General features: G+C 39.6%; 1 protein-coding gene across 3 annotated transcripts in view; it reads right to left on the bottom strand.

The window, feature by feature from the left end:
- The window catches only part of wu:fb13g09 (ATP-binding cassette sub-family C member 5), a 38,729-nt gene extending 17,067 nt beyond the window's left edge, over positions 1–21,662 (bottom strand). Inside the window, exons 1-7 of one of the 3 annotated variants that reach the window (XM_046041934.1) lie at positions 21,562–21,646; positions 19,377–19,474; positions 6,141–6,329; positions 5,482–5,637; positions 2,118–2,265; positions 858–1,091; positions 329–502 (exon numbers count right to left, since the gene is read on the bottom strand). In XM_046041934.1, coding sequence (XP_045897890.1) covers positions 329–502; positions 858–1,091; positions 2,118–2,265; positions 5,482–5,637; positions 6,141–6,319 — 891 coding nt within the window. In that variant the 5' untranslated portion in view covers positions 6,320–6,329; positions 19,377–19,474; positions 21,562–21,646. Of the gene's footprint in view, positions 1–328; positions 503–857; positions 1,092–2,117; positions 2,266–5,481; positions 5,638–6,140; positions 6,330–8,933; positions 9,200–19,376; positions 19,475–21,561 lie in introns of those variants that run through there. The other 2 variants (XM_046041935.1, XM_046041933.1) reach the window with 2 other exon arrangements.
- Between the last annotated feature and the right edge of the window lie 5,250 nt (positions 21,663–26,912).

Genomic DNA, 26,912 nt, shown 5'->3' with positions numbered 1-26,912 from the left:
CTTTTGTTAAACTTTTAGAAACTGTTGTGTTAAATTCCTTGTTACTGCTATAATGAGTGTGACTATTACTTGGTGTAAATTTTATAAACGTCTGAAATAAAACTACATTCTGTTGTTGACAGCAGTTTGCACTATATTAAAACACAGACAGCTGTATGTCTTTGTGTATGTGTGTTGTTATTAATCTACTATGATTTGTGTGCCTGTAACAAATTAATCATGTATTTTGCCTACGTCTTTGTAACAACAGCAAAAGCCCCTGAACTTGAACTCAATAAGCTTTTTATCCTTTGTCTTACTTTTACAGATGTTCTAGCTAAAGTCGTACCATGCCAGGGTAGAAGAGGATGAAAATGGCTGACCCCAGTAGAGCAGTGGGGCCCAGGAAGTATGTAGTGTAGGACACACCCAGTATTCCCACCACAGGCCCCCCGGCCAGCAGGCAGCCCATGGACACTGCTTCATACACGCGCTGGCCGTCACTGGAGCAGATGTTGATCAGCTATGTAGAGAGACAGAGATTTACATTACAAATTACATTAAAAATCTACGATGAACTAAATCATTTCAAACAAGACATAGTGAAACCTCACGACTAAGACTCTAAAAGCAATTTTACAAATACAGTTGTCCTTATTCCCACGTTAACATGTTGGACAATGATTCCTCTTAAGCTGTGTAATGACTAATCTTAGACAGCCTCCCCTCCCTCAGGCTGTGGGATTTGTCGAGATCTAAGCAGGAATGGTGTAAGAGCAGAAATTAAATCCATCTCAATCATCTGCATGCGGTGCCCTGCAGTGAAGGATGATTTAGTTAATTTCTGGATGAGTCCCCTCCAGGGTTATTTGACGTACCTCGCCTGGACTGATGTCTTTAGTGCTGCGTAGGCGAAGGATCTTGTTGAAAGCAAATGTAAGAGCTGCCCCACGGAGGCGTGCTGCAGTGCGGTAGTTGACGGCCCACATGAGTGCCTGAGACCAGGAGCGCATCAACTCCATGAGGAAGATACCCGCTACCAGAGAAAGGCCGTATGGCACCGAGCTCTGTGAGCTCTGGGAATACTCCAGCAGAGCTCGAACGAGGAGAGCCTGGGGACGAACAGAGAGAAAGGGGAAAAGGTGGGAAAGTACGTAAAGGAAACAGCAGAGAAATAGTACCATAACAAAAATGAGCAGAAAACAGCACAGACAAAAAGTAAAAACATGAAGGAGATAAAGTGGGACAGGAGGAGGAGGAGGAGAAAAATAACAAGGAGATTACAGGGGGAGGGTACGTTTTAGGAAATGCCATAGATAGAGATAAGCAGGGCAACCAAATGGAAAAGAAAAAAAGAAGATAAGAAGAAGATGAAAGAGAATATTTTAAATCAGTAGATTAGAGATCATATGAGTAAAATAAGCATAGAGAACTGGAAAGAATGGCTACATAAGCAAGCTGCCAATTTAAAGGAGTGATGGGGATGACATGAGAAGATCAATAACATTTTGTGATTGGAAATTGATAAACTGCAGAGAGAATATACACAGCTTTATTTGTCAGCAAGAGCACAAAGTAAATCAACCAGGAATGTGAGACACATGCGTCATTGTGTAAGAACTAAATCCAGTTAATGCTATTAGTTGTGGGTAGTAGCACATCACATCAAAATAAACAGCTTAGAGCATGAGGAACAATAGGACAGACTCAGTAATATCATAAACTGGGAATTCCAAACATAATTACCCTTTAGTTAAAGGTGATTATTTAAAATTTCTGATAAGGAATGTTTATAAAAATCTGCACTTTGAAGCTCTCTGTTGTCTGATGCTCATCTATGTGCATTTTTGGAGGTAAATCCAATCTGCCAGAAGTGTGGCAGACAAAAAGCCTCATATTTCTGAACCAAAGCGTGACTGGGAACAAACCAGCTAATCTATGGTATTAATATGGGTTTCGCTATCTAAGGCTTTGTAATCTCCCAGTATGGTTTCATCAAAATTTCCAGACCAGCGTGAAACAGGATAAAGCGATTTTTTTGAAAATACACCCGGACAACAAGCCAGCGACCAAGCTGAAAGTCATATTAGTCGAATCAGCGGAATATAAAGGGAAAGGAGGATTTGGACGGTACTCACGGGCCCAACGAAGCCTGCCACCATTGTGAGGAGGAGGGAAAAGATTGCCACCAGCATGCGGGTTTGGCAGAACCTCCAGAACACTCTTGACAGGGATGCCCCCTCTCGCCCTCGTCTTTTCAGCTCATCGTGCCACAAAGTTTCAAGCCTGGAACCAGAAACCCAGAGCACAGAATAATGACAAGCTCAAACAAACATCATTAGATTGTCATTGAACATAATTTACTGAATAATGAGTCTAAATAATTGGTCACATTTTCGACTGTTGCACAACTCTCGCACATGAATGCTCTGCAAAGTGCTGTTGTAGTACCAATTAACTGTATGCAAAAGGTGGCATTTTTTGAAGGGCAAAATTATCATAAGTGGAAAGAATACTTTATGTATTGTTATGCATTGGTATTTACTACCCGAAAGCACTATGGGGCTACAAACAGTCTGGCAGGCAATCGTGGAAGTTTAAAATCACAAAAGAATAATAAATGCAGCTAGGCTGATAATAATTTAAAGGTGACCTACAATATACAATCACGAAAAATGCATTACATAAATAGACTGAGAAAGGCACTACCAAACATGTTAAAGATGAGCTAATGTACTTTTATTGCTGTATAATACCCCTTGAAGAGGGTAAAATATCTTGTTGGCCAAATGCATCATTGTTAATGACTCTATAAAGCAGCAGCAGAGCAGCTGCAGCAAGTAATTTAAGCCCTAATGACTTTATTAAAAACGTATCAGAGATAGACAGAACATTAAACCAGCTAGACTCTCACACAGCCTGATAATTACTAGTTGAAGTCAAATGGTGTTGAATCTAAGAAATTACAATTAATTGCGGACTAATATCTGCATAGAGCACAGCATGAGTCACAGGAAATGAGACTTCAATGTGAGTAATACATTTTGTGTTGCTAAATCCCGTCAATGGACCCATCAAGAAACAGTGAACAATGTACTGAAAGAACAAACTAATTAATTAACATGTACCTTCACAATGGTAAATATCAGTACACTATATATTATATATCCAAAGTGTATTTATAGGTTTCATCCTCGTAATTTCAAAGATTTAAAATCCACACGATAAAACAGCAGAGCTTTAAGTGTGTGAGTGGTCACACACATTAATGGAAATGGAAGCACCAGGGCAACAGTGTGGGACTCAAAGGAAGAAAGATTTGCTTTTAAACATGGCTCAAATGTTCCTAACAGCAATTCTCTCTCAGTTTGCCAGATGGCAAACAAAGCTGATGTTTGAAGAGTGTGCTGGCCACCGCGTTCAAGGTTCGCACCTCACTGAGCACCAACAAGTGTTAACTCTCCCAGGGTGCTTTTCCCATTCCCCCTCTCGCCATAGTCTCTACTTTGCAACAGGGGTTGCATAACTGTTCTTGCTATGTAAACGCAAAATAAAGACCTCCCGTCTGCAGCGACTCTGCATCATCGCCCATCCGTGCCAATGTGATAGCTTTGTGCTCCTTTGCCGCTTCCCTTCTATGTGCTCTTTAACACACACAAAGCGGCAGCAACACTAAACCTCCAGGCCCTGAGCCAGTGCCTTTATACAGAACAGGTCATTTACAACCCACACAGTTGTCACCAGATACAAGAGTGAACTTCCACATAAGGTCACCCTCCAATATTGTCGAGTCATGGCACCATGACTCGACAGCATGTGAGAAATGAAAAAATCCTTGGTTTTCTTTTCAGCAAGCAAAAAACCAAAATGCCCTCTAATAAGATTATTGTAAGTCTTTATTGTTCAGTCATAGAAGTCGTACAATACTACAAGGTATTTCTCAAGATGTGCTTTGGCAGGCAAACAGTGACTTTTATCTCATGGTCTGCGTGGCTCCAGTCAATGACAGCTAATGAATGTGACTGGGAGACACAGTGCATTGCAGGTAGAGGAGTTAATGACATAACCACCCAAGTCAGGCACCAACTCTCTGTAATCTCTAATCCCTGCTATTCTTAGTAGTCTCCCATCAGAACACACAGTTCCTGCTTTGGTAAAGAAAGACTGGATGGATCAATGGTGTCTCACTGCACAAACTGTAGACACACTATACAATTATACAAAAGAAATCTATAAAGTTGTTTACATGGCAGGGAATTACAGAGTAATACTGAGAATGCACCTGTTTTCAGTATGTTCGACAGAGTTTATCCTCACATTCACCTTTGCTCACACATATGGCAGGCAAAGCAAAGAAGGTTTCTACGGTGTGAGAGTGAAGCAGTACGATTTAGATGAGTTCACCTGAATACGCACTGATAAAACATGCACCACTAGGTACAAATAACATGGATTTTCAATTGAATGGATCATTTGTTGTATCATAATGGATGTCTACATTACAAAGCATGACTAATTTACACAACTTAAGTACCATTTTGACTTTGATTCAATGGAAAACTAGCAGGCACACAAAATCTTCCAGTGGCACAGCAATGAATTTCCACCAGGGATGAATTAACAAACAGGCAAAGCAGGAAACTGCCTAGGTGTCCAAGATATCCCGGGCTCACTACATGTTAATCAGTAATTTGTTTATTTGCAAATTAGTAAGGAAATGTGCACCACGTATGTACAATAGTAACCAAAGAACTAAAGTAACTATAGTATTTAGTACAAATAAGACCCTGTTTAGTTGGAGACCTGTGTCAAAAGAGTTTCATCAAGTTAGCACAAGCTCACATGAAAACCTGGGAAGAGGTAGAATTCCAGCATATGAGTGCTAGTTGATCTCTGGATGTCTGAGCACATAAGGGAGATGCCACATGCAGTCTGCTGTTTGCACTGTACAAAAGTGATAAGACTGGAAATATTCTGTACTTTTCCTAACCAACCCTACTCTACTCTACGTCTGTCAGTTACTTTTGGCCTTCCCTAGCCTGTCTGGTGCTCTCAGCCTCACTGGACATAAATCTTTAAAAACATGCCACAAATATAAAAAAGACTGAGCCATTTCCTATAACAGATTTCTTTAGCAAACATCACTCAAACAGGAGTAAATAGTGCATTTGTAGGGGATTCTTTTTGGTTGCCATGTTGTTGTGCTAGTGAGTATTTGAATAAAAATACATTACACTGCTCATGTTCATGGTAATGAAAAAACATTTATGTGTTTTTAATAATTTTTGGACAACAATGAAAGTCTATGGGACAGTGTCAGTAAGTATCTGTGTCTCACAAACTACTCCTATGTGGTATAACCTCACCTTTAGACAAATCCTTTTCATTTTATGTCTTATCCCACCTGCAGTTTTCTAGGAATACTGTGTTTAAGCATTAAATAAGAGTTTTCCGAACACCGCAGGTCACTTTCATCAGGCAAACCTCACACAGTTACCTCACCTTTGGCAGTTGATTTCAGAGGCTTCATGGCAAGACAGTCCCCACACATCCTCTATAGACAAGCTGGACGCCTTGTAGGCCTTCAGTGCCAGTGGGGAGAGCCAGTGCAGAGTCATAAATGAGAAGAGGCCGGCATTATCGACTGGGTGCTGGTGCCTGGAATAGAGAAGATGATGTGGAAGTGGGTGAGATGTCTAAAAGTGCGAGCATGCACAGAGGTGCTACATTGGGGTAACAGGCCCAACACTGGTCACAAAGAAAGAAGCGGCGCCTTTGCTTGCCAGAGTAAATGAAAGGTGAGTCATGCCCGCAGTGTTTGAACAGTAATTTGCACGCTCTTCACAGAAATCTGAGAGCAGCAAAAAAAAAAAAAAAAAACTTTAGGGGCAGTTTATCAGCTGGCATGCGTTCAAACACTGTGCTGTCTGTCGCTTGGGGATAAGTTCCCACCCCTTATCATGGCCTCCTGCTTCTCCCCAACAGTCAGCACATCAGGCAGTAAACACAACAAATGTGAATTTCTGTGTCTATGTATGTCTTTAAATGGCTATCTGCCTGTCAGTGTGCCAGCCTAAAACTGTCTGCATGTCTTTATGTCCACCTTTATCTGGCTCACTGTCAGAGAGTCGCCACATGTACTTAAATACAATTTTGTTTACTTGTGAGTTATCCTGAAGGGCTTTAAAAGCTGCAGGCTTTGCCGGTAGCGGCCTTGTCTCTTTGGCCCCCTCTCCAGGGATGCCTCTGCTTCCTCTTCCTCTAGCTCTGGTAGTGGTTGCGGGGAGGAGAGTGGCAGGCCCTCCACCCGCCCAACTGCTTCTAAGGCATCAGGGAACATGGCGGACCCTCTGGGGAGAAAACAGCAAGACTACATTAAGCACAAATACACTTTCAGATAAGACGTGTGACAACATCCTGTAAATATACAACTACAGATATTTACCCATTGGTACCTGATATCGCCGCTGCAGATAAAAACTCCAACTTGTCTTTGAACAATGAAAAAAGGTCTGAACTGATTACGTTTGACTTCATCAGAGATTTCATTTGACGCAATCAAAGATGCAACTAATAATCATTTTCATTATTGATGAATCTGTTTATTATTTTTTGATTAATCAGCAATTTATTTAGTCTATACATTTTCAGAAAATAGTGTAAAATCCCTTCACCATTTCAAAGGGGCTCAAGGTAATATATTCAAAATGTTTGTTTTATCTGACCTACAGTCTAAAATGCAAAGGTATTAATTTTACTAGTATACAAGACAGGTAGCTCTTGTAGCAAATCTTGTGCAGATCTGGATGCCTGTTTTACTTGGGAAAAATTTAAAACAATTATTCTGTTATCAGAATTGTTATAGATGAATTCTCTGTCAACTGACTAACTGATTAATTATTTAAGCTCTACTGAAAACATTAAACATCTTCACACAGTTGCAACAATCTGTTGGTGATACAGTACACTACAGTTTTATTTTTTCTGAGATGCTGATAAAAAACACTTCCAAGCTGACATTTTAGCTAAATTCTCAGAGGGAACTGAAAGAATAAAACACAGCAATCAGGCTTTGCTGTCTTCCTTTAACCCAGAGAACTATCAGAGAAAAGCTGTGTTTTGCTGAATCACCCTCTGAGGACGCAGATAGACTTCAGAGATCACCTTGTTCAGAGGTCATGGTGCCTCTCTGGCATACAACTAAAGTGCTTATCTATTTAAAGACGACCTGCCAGCAGCCCCAGGAGCTTGAGAGCAGACATCTGAGCTGCCAGTACGTTCGTACACTGTCACTGATCCCTTCTATGGCAAAGCTCCGTGACAAGGTCAGCCAGACTCTGCGTGGGGTGCAGATTGACTGTCCAGAGAATGTGGTCAATAATGAGATTCAATACAGACGGCCCAGTGGGAGCACAAACAGAGTCACAGAGTAACAGAATCTGATACAATAGGTTCTGCTGAGAAATACACTCCAACAAATAGTAACTGTATATGTAAGAGTGTGATGGAAGCCAAATGCTGGCATTGAGAAAAAGCATGAAAAGAGGTTTTGTGTTTCCTTCTGCAGCCCTCATTGCCTATATCATGTGAGGTTTGTCATATGGCTGTGAACTTTACAGAGGTAGCCCTGCAATCCAAGAGCTGCTTGGGGCCTCATTGATTACTGTACAAAAACACTTTTCAAAACTTTATTCGCTGATTTTGTGAAAGTGGATCATATTTTATGGAGTTTCTAGATTGACAGATAGTTTTAAAGTAACTGCTACCTGTAAAATTAGCTGCCATTATCTAGTGGCCCTATTAGCTTAGCTGACTCTGCCCGGACTAGAAGCTCAAGCACCAGGGGAGTTTTGATGGTAACACCGCTAGAGCAGAATTTTTTTGGAAACCTAGTATTCAGAGCAGTCTGAATTCAGGGCTTTTTGCTCACGGGAATAACTTACATACATACCTACATATGTTTACCTCATTATTCGTTTAGTACGAACATCTGATATTGTAATAATATATATATATATGACAGACAATAAGGAAAAGCATAATAGGTCACCTTTAAAACCGACCACTAGGCTAATTTAACCTGCTGGTCAGGTTTATGATTGATTCAACAAAATGTCAACAACAGGTGCATAGTTGATAACTGCTGTGGACTCCACAAGGCAGCCATAGAAAAAAAGCTTATATGCCAACTGATACAGGACAAAGACAAAGAAAACAAAACTAGAACTTAGGGCAGATAAAGTTAATAAACACAGTTATGGTGAACAAAGAACTGACGCATATTAGCAAAGGTAAACTTAAGTAAATGTCAAAGATGCTTTGTTTTCCCCATATTTTTAGCCAACATCAGTGTATTGTATCAGTGTTTCCCAAAGAAATAAGGACAAAGAGAGAAGATAATCAATACAGAGGTTAAATTTAGGCCTCTGTGACCAAAAAAAGTAATTGATCATAAGTATTTCCCACCATTTCGGTCTTTAACATCCATTTAATATTTATTTCTTTGCACTATTTGTTTACATAAACACTTGACTTATATACTGACATAATATGTTGGCGATAATTGCATTTACACACACCTACTTTATTACCTACATGTATGTATGTAATAGTTCTGTTTCTTTTCACCTACCTATCAGCTGTTGTCCTTATATTTATCTGAATGTCAAATTCCTTGCATGTGTACAAAGAAAAACTGATTCTAAGGTTGTTTTATAAATCAAGAGACTACTTGTGCATCACTTTAATTGACAAATACTACTTTAAACATTTTCAAACATTTTTTTCTAGAAATATTGGATAATTGCCTGATTAGTTTACTTTATCAAAATTACTTTCAATTTGTCTCATCATCATGACACAAATGCTATACTACTAAGTTACTATCATTAGCAACGGTGTTGTAGTGCTGTAGTATAAGAGCTCACTTAAGTTTTCATACACAACACACTTACATTCAAGTCGGCCTTGCTCGGGTCACCTTAGCAGCAGCACAGATCTCAGATCTTGTGTTTATGAGCAGGAAATGCAGATAAAGATGCAGTTGCCCATGTTGTCTCTTTTTCTAAGCTGTGCAATTCAAACCTAAACTTCTTTCCCACAACCATAAAGACACATCGCCTCCAGCAGCAGCGGACCGGGGCGCAGGTGTAAACAAGAAACACAGTGACAGGCTCACGTGTATACAGTGCGTGCCGCTACCTCCCAGCAGTGTCTGAGGCTTCGGTCACACAGAGCCTTGCGGGGAGAGGAATTCCCGATATCACTGTGACGTCAAAGCGGCTCCGCCAACCGGTGACGGTGCTGACCAGTCACCGTAGTAACGACAATACGGGTCGGACAATAATAACGAGGAAGTACACGCGCGAGACAGGGGCGGCGCCGGTTGGGGGGGGTGGGGACACCAGGGGCATATCAGATTTCGGCTCCCACTGGAATCACATTAGCCACCATCTATGGAGCCTATGTCATTGGCCACTTTACTACTAAAGGATAAAGTTAGTTGTTGACTAATTGACCATTATTGATCATTTAGTACAAACGCATCCATCCATTTTTGTATCACAATAAATTGAGTATTCTTTGTTTTTCATTTGGCATAGTAATGAGACTAAACAAATCCATTACAGTAATAAAAAAGAGAAATGTACAAGGAGAATAATTTTCACCTGCAGTCCTGCTGACCTCTCTGTGATCAACCCTAAAGAGCTTTGTTGTGTCACTGGATCTTTCATGACATATTGAAGGTCCAGTGTGTAAGATTTAGTGGCTTCTAGTGGTGAGGGTTGTGAATTGCAACTAACTTTCCGGTCTACCACTGCCCCCTACCCTTTCAAAGAGCATAGGACAGCTACATTGGCTGACACAGCACAAAAGGTGTCTCTTTTGAGACAGCAGAGAGAAGCCAGTCAAGAAATGAGGTTTCTTTAGGTATATTCATTAATAATTTATTATGTTTACTTAATTATTCAGTAAAACCATATATTATTGTGATTTGGCCACTGACAGATAACATGGAAAATATAAACCAAGAGTGTGTAACATTGTCACTGTTTCTGCACCACAGGCCATTATAAACCACATAATAGATAAAGTTTATAGAAACATTGACAAGGGAAACACATTCATTCTCTCTGATTATGTATCCTCACCAAAACTAGTGGCAAAAAATATAAATAAATAAATACTTTGATAGCGGGGTTGAAATAGATCTCAGTTATGACAGCAACAGTTACTCACATAATCACTTCCTCTTTAGTGGTTTTGCCTACAAAATAAAAGCACAAGAAGCTTGTTTACTGTAATGCTGTATTTGGAGTTGAACTGAACTTCTAATTTGAAAAATTCTGAAGGACATCAAAAGAGTCTGTAGCCTGCTTGAAACACCTCTGAAAGAGCAGTCAGAGAACGTGATTCCCCTAAATGCACCCTGTCTCCGATGCAAAATTTATTTGCTGACCCCTGCTGTATATTATTACTACTAGAACGTAGTGACGAAATACGCTCTGTAGCGCTGCTTGTCCGTTTTCAGCTACTGTAGAAACATGACGCCGCAACATGGCGACGTCCATGGAAGGGGGGACCTGTGGTTATGTAGATATAAATGGCTCATTCTAAGCAGTTAAAAACATAATGGTTTATTATGTAAGGTCTTTACACACCACAGAAAACATAGTTATGGATCTTATATTGCATTTCTGTTGATGGTGCCTCAGAAATATTACACACCGGACCTTTAAGGACATTAGGACATAGGTAAGTGTGTTGTCATTATAATCGCCACAACAAAATTCTGTTTGGTATTTCAGAGACAGCAGCAAGACAAAAAAGCAAAAATGCACCCCAGACAGGACAGAGAAACTAGACTAAACAGTAAAAACATAAACAAATATAATAAATTGCATATAAACAGTAACAGACTTCAGTAATAAATAAATAAAGGCAACAACAACAGTATACTATTTCACAATAGTATGGTTCTTTTATATTAGACTAACTGTTGACTGAGGTTGAGGTTAAGTAAAATCATAACTTACTATTTAGTCGTGATAGCATGAAATTATCAAGCTGTGTTGCTTGTGCTAATAAAATGCTGTAACTGGAGGTTCAACATCATAAACATGCTTTGTTTACTCTGTTGACAGGAGCATGGTTGAGCTAGACTGAAGAAATATCTGCAAAATAAACAGTAAACCCTCTCTAAAGTGACTTGAAGTTGTCCTCACGTAAATGATGAAGACCTTAAGCCCAGCTGGATATACAAATAACAGCTACACTGAGACCTCCTAATGGGCCAGAGCAGTCAAGCAATAGTAAGTTATTAGTCTCGCAACACAATAGCATTGGACATAAAGTGAAGTGAAAACAACAATATAGCTGCAATTTAGCAGCAAGCAAAAATACATCCAGCTTAGTATACAGCACACAAGTGAGGCTTGTTAACACACTGAGAAATTTTTCATTATTGGGGAAAGAATTGTGGCGATACGGGCCTCATACTTTGCTCAAATTTAGTCACAGTTAAATGGTATGCAATGAATGACTCGACTGTGCCTGACTGAACTGCAGGAATGTTTTAGCTTTTTACTCACTGCCTTAAGAAACTTGTAATCTTTTTAAAATGCATTGTGATTGAAAATACACAGGTGCACTCCGTTCGTCTTCCAGATTGCATCTGGGGTTTGGGGCGGAAGTTTCTCCCTGAGGCAACCCAGGCCCAGCTGCTCCAGTACCAAAAGTTCCCACCTGGGTGCTGCTTAGATTTACTATTTCTCTTCACGTTTAATAATAAAAAATAAATTAACTTTATTATCTCCTTTATTATTAATATGACATTATGCCCCATAGATGTTAAAATACATGTCTGGCTAATTAAATAAAAAACTACACACACACAAAAGTGGTCGCACAATTTTGAGGTATACCACGTAAAAACCGTACTCCCTATTCACCGTGCTGCTGTCTGGCAATAAGAAACAGAAGAATCCACTGTCGTACCACAATACTTCAGAGGATCTTCTTCCCTCAGGCTGCGAGACTCCTCAATTCATCCTCAGCACTCCACTATGTAAAATAAGTTTATTTCTATGACTTGTTATTCGTCCACCCATCTAGTGTATATCATTTAGCATAAAGGGAACTACAACTTCACCATGTTAAACAACCCTGTGTTGTAAAATAATAAATAACATTTACCTTGTTCCTTGTACCTTGTATTCAGAATATATATTTTGCCATTTAGGATTTAATGTTTAACTATGGATTTGAGCCTGTGATTCTGGGATAATAACTCCTGCACTCTTACATGTCACATCAAGAGCAACAAGTTTTAATTTGTCTGATGAAAATAGGATGTCAATTCTGGCCACTTTGTTTTTGTAACATAGCAAATGGAGTATGTTGAGTATGTTCCACTCAACAGTAAAGTCCCCAATGGTTTTAGAGCATAAATATCCACTTGATTAGATTTTGAACAAACCAAGAAATACAGACTGTATCAAACATAAAAAAGGGTTACAGGCCAAAATGTTTTGTGCCAGTAGAGAGAAACAAAAAGTTTCAAGACGTGATCTGATTCTCAAATCAACTCTGGCCTGATGGTGGCACTGAAAGGTTTTGTTGCAAGTGTACTAAAAGCTACAGAAATGACTTGTTTATCTCCTGATCAGTTTTGGTCATAATTGGGCAAACCAATGCAGTGAAGCAGACTCAATTCCTTTTTTCTCCTTACAAGTGCCAAATTACTTTCAATTGGATGAGCCAAATTATGCCTCATATCAGGGATTATTGATTCCACTTTGTTGAAAAGTAAAGAAAAGCTTTAAAACACATAAAAATGATGGTCACGTTGATTTGCCAAACAAACTTGAATAAAAAGGAGGAAAGGGAAACGTTACAGACCAAAGTGTTGGTTGAAGTTTGGACTGTGTTGGTGGTGCTAAAAGACATCCCAGGGGTACCTGCATTTCTTGAAACTAACTAACTTGGAAACAGTAAAAGCACACACTAATTTCGAAATCCCAGCTCATTTACTTAATTTGTTTTAAATTTTAATATATTTTAATATATACACGCACACACACACGCATGCTTACTGTTTTATTTATTTATCTTAATTTAATATATTGTATGTATATATATGTAGCTTTGGCAATATTGTTGCTAACATTCATGAGAGAGAGAGAGAGAGCGAGAGGAGATGCTGCACGAATATATGCTTCTCAATACAGAACCCAAAACAGCTCCTCAATCAAATACGCCTAGTAAAAAAAATACAAAATCAATATGTGGCGGTCAGCATTGATAATTATTCAAATTATAGGCTAATTATGGAAACACTGCTTTCAATACCACTCACTTCACCCCCAAACAAAGCAGTCTCTCCTGACTTTTTAACTAATATCATATTCATAACAGCAGCAAGGAGTATGTTTTTTTCCAAAGCATGTAGGCCTAACGTTTCTTACGCCACCGGCTGAAATAGAAAAAATAAAGCAAGTAAATCCCAACTTTTGAACTACTGTTTTTCTGTACAGCCTAGTATTTATAAGAGCAGTATTCAGTATTTTTACCAATTGTTACAGTAACGGAGTTTCTATAAGTTTCATGTTGCTGTGCTGCTTTAGCAGATGCTTCAATAAATGAAATGTAGAATTGTTCGTGGTTGAAAGCTTTTTGCAGGTCGCACAGAGTTTACAATAGACGACAGAGTTCTTTGCATCTTAGACTGTGTCACAATAATGGCACTAGGTACTTACAGCTGTGGAAAGAATGCCTCACACCCTCGTTCTCAATTCTTCCTGTAGTTTTTGTCTAGCAGTGGACATTAACAAAGCCCCTGACCTGCAGTGCAGTTGCGCATTCACGTCATGGATGGTGCGTTCATTAACGCAGTAACGCAGTGTTACTTGGATTAGTAACCGTAATAATATTACTGTTTTTGAGAAGTAATCCGTTACATTACTAGTTACTGGGAAAAGTAATCATATTAAAGTAAAGCGTTACTATGTAATGCGTTACTGTACCTGTTTTACGATACTGCGTGGCAAATAGGACCTAGTAGGCACCTCGTACTTCCTCTACCTACGGCTAAGATCTACTATGAAGGTGTACGGGGTACTCTGAAATCATTCTGTGCCAGAGCATCCCATGGAGAAATGGGTTGGGTTGACTCTGAATTCTAGGGGGATTATCGCTCTTTTAGCTTATGTTTCCTGGTTAGCTGTGCCTATCGCCTTACTGCGATTTGTAGGTGTTTTATGTGTGTAAACTGTTTGGTTTATTTGCTTCAATAAAAATTTTAATCACAAAAAAAGAAATAGACATATCTGATGGCTCGTGTCACGAGGAACCATCACTGAGTGTGGCAGCAGAGCATCTGTCCAGACCACTGTCTACAACGGGAATGAATACTTTCCCACCTCTGCAGTGGGGAACTACATGTACCCACGTGTACCAAAAACACATAATGAAAAAGCAGCTGAAACTCTCGATTCAAACCAACAGCTTGTTGTTTAGTTTAGCTGTCAACATCTCTGTTGTGAAAAATAACAATTCTTCAGGATGTGCAATATGTTGTAGGTTTGCAGTGTGTGAGCAAGTTGAGGACCCAAACGCAATTTAGTCCAGAACAAAATCGAAAGGGAGCACGGAGTAACATAAATCCAAACACAGAACACAGAACCCCAAACTATTAAAACAGACTTAACAGGGAAAACATCAACACAAAACCAAAATCCTAACAGTACCCCTTCCTCAAAGAATGTCCATACCCACCCAACAACGACAAAGTCCAAAATCAAACCAGGGTGGAGCGACAGGAGGAGCGCACGTTGAATCAGGGTGGGTGGAGGGAGGACAGGAGGAGTCAGAAATGTGTCGGGGAGCCGTTTTGATGCGTCATTGAGTAGTTCATGCATAATGACTGGCGACCACTGATTGATCACTGATTTACCCCTGATCACACCCCGACGGTCACCGAGCTCACCAACCGTGTAAATCGGGCTTAATATCGTGTAGTGTGAACTAGGCTTAAGACCCCGAAGCAGGACTACACAGTAAGATCGGAACTAAAATAAGAAAACAGGAAATGAGACAGAAATGGTAAAGTGAATTGAACTGAACATGCAAATGAACATGAGAATAAACAAGGCAAAACAGAACCCCAAACCATTAAAACAGACTTAAAACAAGAAAAACAAGAACACAAAACCAAGATCCTAACACAATATCCACTGTGACCAACAAAACTGTCAATTGTCACGTCAGTGTGGGCATGTTTGCAATTCAAGCATACTGATCTAACTGTGTTAAATCATATCTCCTTGGGCATTATATTTTGCTAAACTCTACATGCTGAACACCTGTTTACCATGCACACACCTGCTGAGGTTGTGTCAGCCCTAACAAATGAAACAATACAATCTCAAAGATTTATTGATATAGAAAACTCTTATCCATACGGCATACCAGTACAGGCTTTTGTTCAAAGTTGTTCCATCATGAATTCATAGGACTTAAAGGTTTGATAAGAGCAGACACGAGACTAATTAAGTTATATCCAGCAGATACTGCATAGTTGCTGTGCTGTCAGCAAATATAAAGAGAATTTCCACAGTTTTCAGACTCTTACTCTACTTTTCTTGCAGTATCTGTATGACTTAATACAGTGATGCAATCTCTCTGGCAGCCGTCTCTGCACCGCTGCCAGACAGAAAAAAAGCAATACAAGAAAATCATCGACAGGGTCTCACTTTACTGAGCTGGGAAATTTGCTGAACTTCTGCAACCAATGCTCTGAATCTGGACTTTCCTATCAACCTGCTGGAACATTTTTGATAACTGCCAAGCCACAGTTGAGTGTGGGGAAATGTACGCACAACTTTTTATTTTCGACCCGTATTACATATAAATCCAGTGGAGAGTACTGTTCAAAGTGGGCTACTAGTAAATTATACAAGTGGCTAGTATTTGATCCGGTCCGCACTAACACCAGGGTGCACGCTGCTACACACAGACAGAGTCTGGAATTAACACCTGCCAAGTGCCAAATGCAGGTAGATTTAACATTTGGTGAGTACTATCTACTATTACTTAAGATGCATAAAAGCTTCGCAAGTAAAAAGCCAGTAAGAGTAATTTATCAAAACATTTAGTGCCTTAGAACTGATGAATAAGTATTTTATGTGTCAGCCAGAGAGCCAAAAAATGAAGGACAGGTTCATTCTACCTATTATAATAGCTCCTTGCACCTGATTTACTAAAGGACATTTTTTTTGTGTTGTAAGACTGAGGATAAAAGATTACCTACTGTCACATTCTACCTGTCAGCGATGTTTTAGTTTTGCACTCTGTCAGTTTTTGGTCACTTGATTATCTGTTATTTTGGTCTGTTGTGTTTTGGGGTTCTGTCTTGTCTGTTGTCTGTTGTCTGTCTAGTGTCCTGTAACCTAGTTTATGTCTGTGTTTAGTGTTGTCATGTTTCCCAGTTGGTTCCATCTCTGTTTCCTACTTCATTCTGTTAGTCAGTTGTTCCATGTTTCCTGTTTTGAGCTTCAGTTCTTGGTCTTATGTTCTCTGTGTAGCCTTGTCTATTATGTTATTCATGCGTATCTTTAAGTTTACTTAGCATCTGTCTTGTCTCTTAGGTTTAGCCCTGCATCTCAGCTCTGTGTCCTAGCTCCTAGTTCTGTGTTTCAGTTCATGTCTTAGTGTTTACTTCTGGTCTGTGTACTTCTGTGTTATTTTGCCCTTGTCTGTTCGATGTTGGTTGTACTTATTGGTGATATGTCTGCTTGTGTCTGTATTTGTTTGTAATTTATATTCCTCTGATCTGTACCCGTGTTCTGACTGTTCCTCCAGTATCCCTCTGCCTGGCTGTCTCTCTCACTACCTGTCTCGTTAGCCCTGATCCCTGTCACCTGTGTTGCTCCTGCCCTGCTCGTTAGTCCTTGGTGTATATATGTTTGGTGTTTCTCTTCAGTCCCTGTCTGGTCATTGTAGCGTGTATATGCTCAGATATGTTGTGGATATTTTCAGCTTGTTTGTTTGCACTGCTTGTTCCTGTGGATTTTAGATTACTTTATTTTGGATTTGTCTCTGCCAGTAAGTGTCCTCGCCTTTTGTTTGTTTAAATAAACCTTTTGAACTGTACCTGCTCCGCTCTGCGTCCTGCATTTGGGTCCACCAACCTTTCCAACCACACCAATCCTGACACCTAGAGAGCAAACTGTCCCGTTCTCTGAACCTACATTTCAAAAAGGTTTTAGTCACACTACAATGCCTACCAAACACGAAACAAAGGGCTACACCTGTCTAAAACAAATAATTCCCTATCATTATATTGGTATTATTACTCTTATCCACCATGTCTCACCCTATAATCAATGAATTAATAATATAATGATTAGAGAAAACAAAGACCGAGTTAGTGCTTTAGGAAGTTACAATATTAGGCTATACTGTTAGCATGACTTTACCCTTAAACAGCTGGATGACACTTTTTTTAAATGGCAGGGATGGGGTAATTTGAGCCAAAAGGGTTTTAACATTTTACATTGCATTCTTATGCATAACCAAAATATGTGACATTATGCATTTTAGACCAGGAACCATCATGTCATGCTTCTATACATGGAAGACAGACAGGCTTCAACTCCTATTGTGGGTTTGGACAGAGTAATGGGAGAGGTAGAAAAATGGGATCTCTACCCTACACATCACCCAACGCTACAGTGTATGACTGTCAACTTAAAAACTTACAAGGACATAAAGAAGTTGTGACGTAACGAGCAAATGAGGCAATAAATAAGTGAAAATACCTTTTAGAGGGGAAGATTGGAATTAAGTCTACATGTGGAAGAGGTGAATGTTGCATAAAGCCTATAAGAAAAAAATGTTTACACAGTGTATTTCATGAATTCTAGAAGTCCACTGAAATGAAATACAACATGTGAATATTTTACTAAAAAGTTTAAGGAAAATAAAAACAACATTAAGGGCACATGGAAAATTCTTAATAGTGTGATGAAGAATAACTTGGTGGTGCTAAATTTGGATGAGGTGGCAAATAAAACATTTTTTGTAAATGTTGGGCCTAATCTTGCAGAGGCTATTGAAGCACATTATGTTTGTAAATGTGGGACAGGAGGGAATAAAATAATGCAGTGAAAAATCGATTCGACTATTGTATAGAAAAACAAGAAGAAAACATCAGCTTGTTGTGATGGGGTTGACATGACTCCAGCAAAAATGACTACATTATTATAAAAATTGAGATAACCAAGAGTGTACTAATTATGGGCCGGTGTCCTTAAACTTTTACAATTTTCAAAGGTCTTTGTTTAAAAATTAGATACTTTTTTGGAAAATAACAAATAATATAGCGAGAATCAGAACGGATTTCTAAACTACAGGCATAGGGAAATATAACAAAATAAAGCCAAACAAAAGCAAGACAGCATTAAAGTTAAGATAAGTTAAACCAGGAGGACAAAAGACGTAAAAATGTCAATATAATAAATTATATAATATAATCAAAAACTCAACCTACATTTAAGCAGTTGTGTATTTCAGAGTGTGGATCTGGTGAATACTTTTAAATGTTGTTTAACTATTATTCAATTTAAGAAAATGTATACAGACCAAATAATTGAAAGGATATGAGCTTGATGAGTAACATTTGTGTTTAGTCTTTTCTAATTGGTTGTGTAGATTTTGATGTGTGCATCGGGGCACACTCATACACAAAATATTGATACAAGCATTGGGAGACAATGTGTGGTAGGGTCTACCATTCTTTACATTGTCTGTCAATGCTTGTTACAAGGTACCAGGCAGATCATTACATTACTTGCATTGAGAAGGGTATATAAAATATTTTCTTCTTGCTGCTCCGTTTTCATCATGGAATATGTATTAGGCTATGTTGTTTCAGACTGCCGCTTATATGTTTGTGTAGTTGTTTGTGTTGGGAGTGTGCAATGAATAATGAAATTCAATTTAAGAAGAAATGCTATGTTGTCATTAAAGGACATGTTCTGGGAAAGGGCTATATGTTCACAGTACGTTTGTTCCATGTGGATCTACAAGGCAGGAACGATTCCTTAATCTAAAGCTCCAAACACCTGAAATTTACCCAATGTTGACTTGAGCGTTTGACATGGTCCATCGTTCACCTTCGCGCAGTCCTCACACTAATCATTTCGTATGGTCCCCCACCATGCTGTGAACTTTGGTGTAGGGACACTATTTATGGCCTATTGAGGCTATGATCCAGATAAATGGTTTCTCTCTACTGCAAAAGTGATTGTTGAATACAGGTGCAAAACGGTGAGCCTAGAAAAAGGAAATGCTGCTCTGTTTCTGAGAGACCATAAAAGAAAAAGCTCTACATTTACCACTGATGTTTTAGATGGCTGGCTGGGAAATTGCTTCCAACTTTAGTGTAGCAGCTGCACTGGAAAAATCTCCACATTGCCTACATTTGACCAGTTATCTGGAGGAGAAAGAAAAACACATCGCCAAACAGCTAAATATATGCAAGGTACACAGCCAATAGCTGTTTGTTAACAGTATCTCAGAGAAAAGCTCCCTATTCTTTGAAAATTCATTCTCCCTTGATGATACCATATTAACATTCAAGCAGATAAATGCAGAGCACAGCTTGTTTGTCAAATTCCATTAATATTCATAAATCAGTCGGTAGCATTGCACATTTCAATTACTTGGAATTTTATTAGAATGCAGGTTTCTTGTTGTTCACATAATGCAACTGAATTGTTGCTTTGGGTGTGCATGAAAATTGATCTAAAGCAGACTTCTCACATGGAAACACATACCACACACACCACCAATCATACAGGAGGTCGTGTACCTGAATGTCAAAACTCCACAACTGTAGTCAATGTGACACCACCTGGATGAAAGTCTGAAACAGGCCTGTACTGTTTTTAAGACAACTTTGTTTGTCCGAGACTCAGGGATCTTTGTCCCAAATTAATTTTCTTGTTTATTGCTTCCAGCGCTGCTGTGTGTAGTCCAATTTTATTTTCAAGATCTTTGTTTTTCTCTTTTCTGCATATGTAAATTGTAATTAGGAGTTTTCAGGTTAACCATGTCAGAAACAACCTCGACACATGAACACACAGTGGAGGAAATTGTTAATGTTGTCACTTTACTGGATAATGATCTTTATTTCCATTCTTTAAGAATCAATGAATTGTTGGTCTAAAAAATATCAGAAAATTAAAAACAAATACCCCAAGTTGACATATTCAAATGGCTTGTTTTGTCTGAGCAGCAGTCCAAACAATCAAAGATATCAAATTAATTTATTAACCAATTATTATTGGCGATTCATTTTCTGTTAATTGACTAAATGAATTGTTGCAGCTTTGCCTCCAAATAGTAATCTTACACTTCCTGAAGTTTTGATGTCATGGTCACACCTAAACATTTAATCACACCTTGTCATACCTGGAAAAACTAGAAATGTCTCAATGGCTACCAGTCTTGTAAAAACTTATGAGCAATGTATAAAAAAAGTTTCAGTGGTTTCAATATGTTTAAACTTCCTGTTTGAGATGCTACTGCTTCTTTGGAGGAACTACAAAATCCCTGACAGTAACTTGGGCAACAGAGCTTACAAGTCCACAATCAATCAGGTTTAATAAGGGGTCAGTCATGCATTGAGCGAAAGCTCAGGAGCTGTCACTGTTGATTTTGCTAGAATGTTTCACTGGGATTTTGATCAAGCTGTGCAGCAAGGAATCAAAAGACATTAACTGAAGACTGATGCAGTTTTAATGACTCTGACACACCAAACTCTATGGTTCATGCAGTAAGAAAGCCTCCTCATACTTTACAAGTTTATTATACATATTTCTAATTAATTAATGATTATTAGCATTTTTTTATGAATGATGACAGGGGCAGTAAACACTGCTATGGAAAATAGTCACATAATATAGACACTGTCATAGAAATGCCCACAAGGCCAAAGAATAATTCAGATTGCATCAAGATGATTTATGTGTGAATACTGATTTACAATGATTTTCTTCACATGGAAATGCAGGTAATAACTACGATGCTAATCTTGTTGCTGCTGTTTACATTCACCCCAGACAAAAAATGCACTGCAGAATGTTCTGGGTGTGTCACTTCACTGTAGCCTATATATTGTTTTATTTTATTTCTTTATATGTTGCAATATTTTAAAATACATTTAATTATATGTTAAGTTCTGTGTGTGTAGCATGAAGGGAATACAAACTTTAATTTCGTAATGCAACCTTGTGTTGTATAACGTTATTGCCAAATAAACTACCGTGATTGAAGGCAAAGTGCACTTGAGGCTATATGGGAATGTCATTGTTTTGCAGATGTATGGTCATAAACCTGAGTATTAGAAAAACTGAAATAAAAGTAATTTTTGAAAATATCAGTATAATGTCAAACTGCATTAACTCAACTGTTAAGTGTCCACATAAGGATGCTGTGAACACTATCAGTGGCACCAATATAATTAAATACAAAGCTGTTATGGCTGACATTACCTATAGCAAACAACTGTCTACTTACCTGTCCAGCAGACCCTCTGTGAAGCCATTTTTGCGAGCTCGACTGTATATAAAAAGGCTCTGAACCAACCAGCCGTGAACTCGACGACGTAATTTCGGTGACGTCACCCGTAGGTTTCTGAAGGGCTGTTTTGAAGCTCAAAGTGGGCGGAGCCGGCCGTCGCCAACTTGGAACGACGTCACTGCCAGAACCAAAAATGGGCAAAGAGGCGGGGCGCAGATGGAGATGAGATGCCTATTTGGTGATGCTTCGCCCACCTGGCACTATGTGACAAATGTTAGCTATGGCTAATAAGCTAATGCTATTCGCTACTCTGCCTTGCTATCATAGACCCTGTTGCCATATCGTTACCAGTTTACACTGCAGGTAAATTAACCTGAAATATACAACAAAACATGAATGCGTCAACATTTTTTAATATTTTTGCTATAATTTGAAACACTAGATTTTGTCGAGACTTGCCGAAATTTGGGATTTAGTGGTGACATGAATCAGCATTCAACATTGTAACTTAATACATCTCAAGCCAACAATTTGAAGCAAATAAATTAACCTGAATTTAGATTTTCACATAACCATAACTTTAGTACAGTTGACTTGATTACACTTGACTATAACGTTAAATTACATTAATAATTAATTAATAAGCTAGTGTTAAAAAAACAAAAGGTGGAGGTATGTTTTTATATTAACAATGGCTGATGTCACAATGACATTGATTCAGCAGCACTGTTCTCCTAATCTGTAATTTTTAATCATAAACTGTAATCCGTTTTACTCCCCCCGTGAGTTTGCTTCATTCATTCTGGTCAGTGTTTACATTCTGCCGCACGCCAACATGCACGACGCGCAGCACATGTTGGCCGACCAGATACTGTTTGTAGAGCAGACAAACCCAGACTCCCTTGTTATTGTTCTTGGTGACTTTAACAAAGGAAAACTCTGCCAAGAACTCTCCAAATAAAGTTTATTAAGTGTCCAACCAGAGAGGGGAACACTTTGGATCACTGTTACACCACAGTTAGCAGTGCCTATCATGCTGTTACACGTGCTCCACTGGGACACTGTGATCATGTCTTGGTCCACCTGATTTCTGCTTACAGACAGAAATCAAAACTCTGTAAACCTGTAGTGAGGACATGAAAGAAATGGACCAGTGAAGCTGTAGAGGATCTTCAGGCATGCTTGGACTGCACTGACTGGGATATTTTGAGTTTAAAGAGGCTGTGAAATCCTACATCAGCTTCTGTGAGGACAGCTGCATTACAACACGCACCAGGGTGAGTTATAACAATGACAAACCCTGGTTCACAGCTAAGCTGAGGTTGGAAAAGTAAGAGGCATTTAGGAGTGGCGACCGGGCAAGGTTTAAGAGTCAAAGTACAGGTTTAGCAAGGCGGTGCAAGATGCTAAACAGCTGTATGCAGAGAGACTACAACACCAGTTCTCAAGGAATGACTGCTTCTGTCTGGAGAGGATTCAGACAGATCACCAGCTACAAACCTTAATCCCCCCACTCCATGAACAACTCACGCCTTGCCAATGAGTTGAACCAGTTTTACTCTTGTTAGATCCCGAGTAACCCCTGTTCAGGAGGTACTGGACCAGCTCTCCGTCTTAAAGGGTCCGATCCTCTAGGCCTATGGGTATTACCCTATACCCTACTAGGTATAACTGAGGACTGTTTAAGCTGGTGTCGAAGAGATTCACCTAGCTTCTAACTGTCTTCTTCCGAACGCCTACCCTGCTTACTATGAAAGGGCACCTGACTGAATAGCCCTAGAGCCAAATACCACCCCAGCCACGCCCGTTAACGACAGCTCTCTTCTCATTGATCAGTGCACTTGGTATAGTTGCTAGGATTTAGTGGCCATGAAAATAAGCCCCAAGGATAAGTTAATTTCGTTGGCTAGAGCAACCTATAAGAACCTTAAAGATGACCTAATGAATTACTACCTTAGTGAAGAAATAAATTTAATATCTACTACTGGTACTTTAAATGCAGCGATTATATATTTTATTGCAAAATTAAACAAGGGCAAGCATACAGCTTAAACTGATTAAAACCTAAGTAAACTGATAAAATTATGATTATGATAGCTGAGCTTGAGTATTTTGATGTCTTCTTTTTGGAGAGAAAGGGAGGGGAAGGAGTCATCCTGGCCAAGGAGTTCTTTCCCTCTTCTGCAGATCTGTAGAGTCTTGTAGAAACTTGAGGCTTTGTTCAAAGCCCTCAAATTGTCTCCAAAAGTCTTCAGTCTCTGTTGCAGTTGAGAGAAAAACTTCAGAGTCCGATGATTCTTCAGTTGGTTTGGTCGTTGTGGTTACCCTCTTTGGCTCGATCTCCACTGAAGAAAACTCTGAAGTATTCTCTAGTTGTTTGCTGTTCAAACCCCCAACTCTTGTCTTAGGCTGTTGGTGCGGTGATGGTCTTGCTCCGAGTCCGATGCCTCTGAGATCTGCCGAGGAATAACACAGATCTATGTCTGACTCTTCTTTAGATATTCTCTCTTCAAGTTGTCTTTGGGTGTTATTGTGTGTGTATGTGTGTCGGGGTCAGGATATGTCCATGTTTGGTCCTTCCACTTCTCCTTTCCCATCCTTGTCTCTGCTGGTGACTCATTGTCATGATGTATTCACCCAAACTTAATGACCTTTTGCACAGTTATATAACCTTTACCCTAATTCTCCTTACTTTAGCCATATTATTTATTTTACAATCGGAAGATCAATTAAATTTATTAATCTTCAGTATCAATGAGATATACTGATTTTCAATCATCATGTCATGTTTATACCAAATGTTTCTTTTAATTTTTATTCAATATATTGCTTATAGCATTGTTAAGCTCTGTGTTTTGCAGATGGAAGTATGTTGCACTTCCCTTTTCTCACTCACTGTTGTTGCTAAAGGGAGAAAGGCTCTAGTTTTCTTCTTTGCGACCTGATAGCAAGAGCGTTGGGATCTCAACTTAATTGACACTGTCACTTTGAAAGACAATGGGACAGACCTGACACCATCCCTCCATCTCATCCCCCTCTCTTACCATCCTAGAGAGGGATGTCAACAGACTGTTCAGGAGGCAGAAACCTCGCAAAGCAGCCGGGCCAGACTCTGTTTCCCCATCCACCCTGAAGCACTGTGCTGATCAGCTGTCTCCGGTGTTTACAGACATTTTTAACACCTCACTGGAGTCATGCCATGTGCCAGCCTGCTTCAAAGCCTCCACCCTGTCCCCAAAAAACCAAGGACCACGGGACTAAACGACTACAGACCCCTCACCCTGACCTGTGGTAATGAAGTCTTTTGAGCGCCTTGTGTTGTCCCACCTTAAATCCATCATAGACCCACTCCTGGACCCCCTGCAGTTCGCCTACAGAGCCAACAGGTCTGTAGATGATGCAGTAAACATCACCCTTCACTACATCCTCCAGCACCTGGACTCCCCAGGAACCTACGACAGGATCCTGTTTGTGGACTTCAGCTCTGCTTTCAACGCCATCATCCTGGCCCTGCTGCAGGAAAAGCTCTCCCAACTGAACTGACCCCAGGACCATCAGCACCGGGTACCCTCAAGGCTGCGTTCTTTCCCCTCTGCTATTCTCCTTGTATACCAACACCTGCACCTCCAGTCACCATCTGTCAAGCTCCTGAAGTTTGCGAAAGACACCACCCTCATTGGGCTCATCTCTGGCGGGGATGAGTCTGTCTACAGGTGGGAGATTGACCATCTGGTGACCTGGTGCGGCCAGAACAGTCTGGAGCTCAACGCTCTGAAGTCAGTGGAGATGGTCGTGGACTTTAGTAAAAGCCCAGCCCCACCCTCCCCCATCATCCTGTGTGACTCCCCCGTCGCCACTGTGGACTCCTTCCGCTTCCTGGGCACCATCATCTCCCAGGACCTCAAGTGGGAGCTGAACATCACCTCCCTCACCAAGAAGGCCCAGCAGAGGATGTACTTCCTGCGGCAGCTGAAGACGTTCAGCCTGCCAATGATGGTGCACTTCTACACCGCCATCATTGAGTCCATCGTCACTTCCTCCATCACCATCTGGTACATTGCTGCAACTGCCAGGGACAAGGGCAGGCTGCAGCGTGTCATTCGCTCTGCAGAGAGGGTGATTGGCTGCAACCCCCCCATTGCACGTATTTGTCAATTTGTTGTTAATTGTTGTTGTTCCATTGTTATTTTTATTTTTTTATATTGTCAGTTGTATTATTTTTCTCTAGTCTTCTGTTATTCTTATATAACTTGCATTTGTTTATTACATATTTTTATATTTCTACATCTATTTATGTCAGCTGTATGTCTCTCTGCTTGTAGCACCTTAACACCAAAGCAAATTCCTTGTATGTGTAAAACACTTGGCAATAAAGCTCCTTCTGATTCTGGTTAGATTCCTATTACATTATGATGGTAGTTATTTAGCTTGAAAAATGTTTTGGGGGCTGATGCCGACATTAAAGTAAAAAAGAGCCGATTTATATGCCGATGGTTTGGTTTTGAAAATAATTTCTTCTTTCCTGGATAAACTGCACTTAGAACAGGCTGATATTGAAAGCTGTTTTTTATGTGGCCTTTAATACCTTTTTCTGAATGGATTACTGTATGTTGAGATTGAGGGTCCTAGTTTTGATTATGTTACAGTTGTTAAGCCCAACCTAGGAGGCTTTGTGAGATGGTTGAGAGGAAAGAAGTACCTTTTTTGGAATTTCTGCTTTGCTTTGTGAAATATTAGCTAATTTTACCACTTGGGGCTTTTTTTAAATGAAACTGTTTGAAAAGGGGAAATGTCTCTTTGGTGGAACTGCTAACAACTCTGAGATATCTGCAATGTGACAAGTGGCCCCAACTACACATTGCTTCTTTGTAAGATGTCTCAAGCCAGAAACGTTGGGAACTACTGGTTTAACCTTTAACAATGTGATGTATTTTATAAGCTTATTATAATCATCATCATCTCATTAACAACTCAGCTGTAAAATGACAAATAAATTTACCTTGTATCACATTTTACCTTGAACTACTCAGGTTAAGTACATTTTACTTCAAAATTGTACTTAAGCACAGTACTTAAGTAAGTAGATTTAGTCACTTTACACCACTGTGTTATAATGCAGATATATTGCATGGAAAAAATTCTCTGTAGCTGACTTTTCATGCTCTGCCCTTTCTATATAATTGCCCATGCAAATTCCCCATGCTGTCAGCTCATCCTGCTGATCACTACTGTCACTACTGAGGATTTTATTCTTATCATCCACCCTTGTTACCTCCTGTATGTACTTCATGGACACATGGTTTTTGTAAGTGTGAATGTGCGGTTCCTTTGGCCCCAGGCACACAGTA

Source organism: Micropterus dolomieu, unplaced genomic scaffold, assembly GCF_021292245.1.
Source record: "Micropterus dolomieu isolate WLL.071019.BEF.003 ecotype Adirondacks unplaced genomic scaffold, ASM2129224v1 contig_9655, whole genome shotgun sequence".
NCBI lineage: Eukaryota > Metazoa > Chordata > Actinopteri > Centrarchiformes > Centrarchidae > Micropterus > Micropterus dolomieu.
This window is presented reverse-complemented; position numbering and strand designations above follow the sequence as displayed.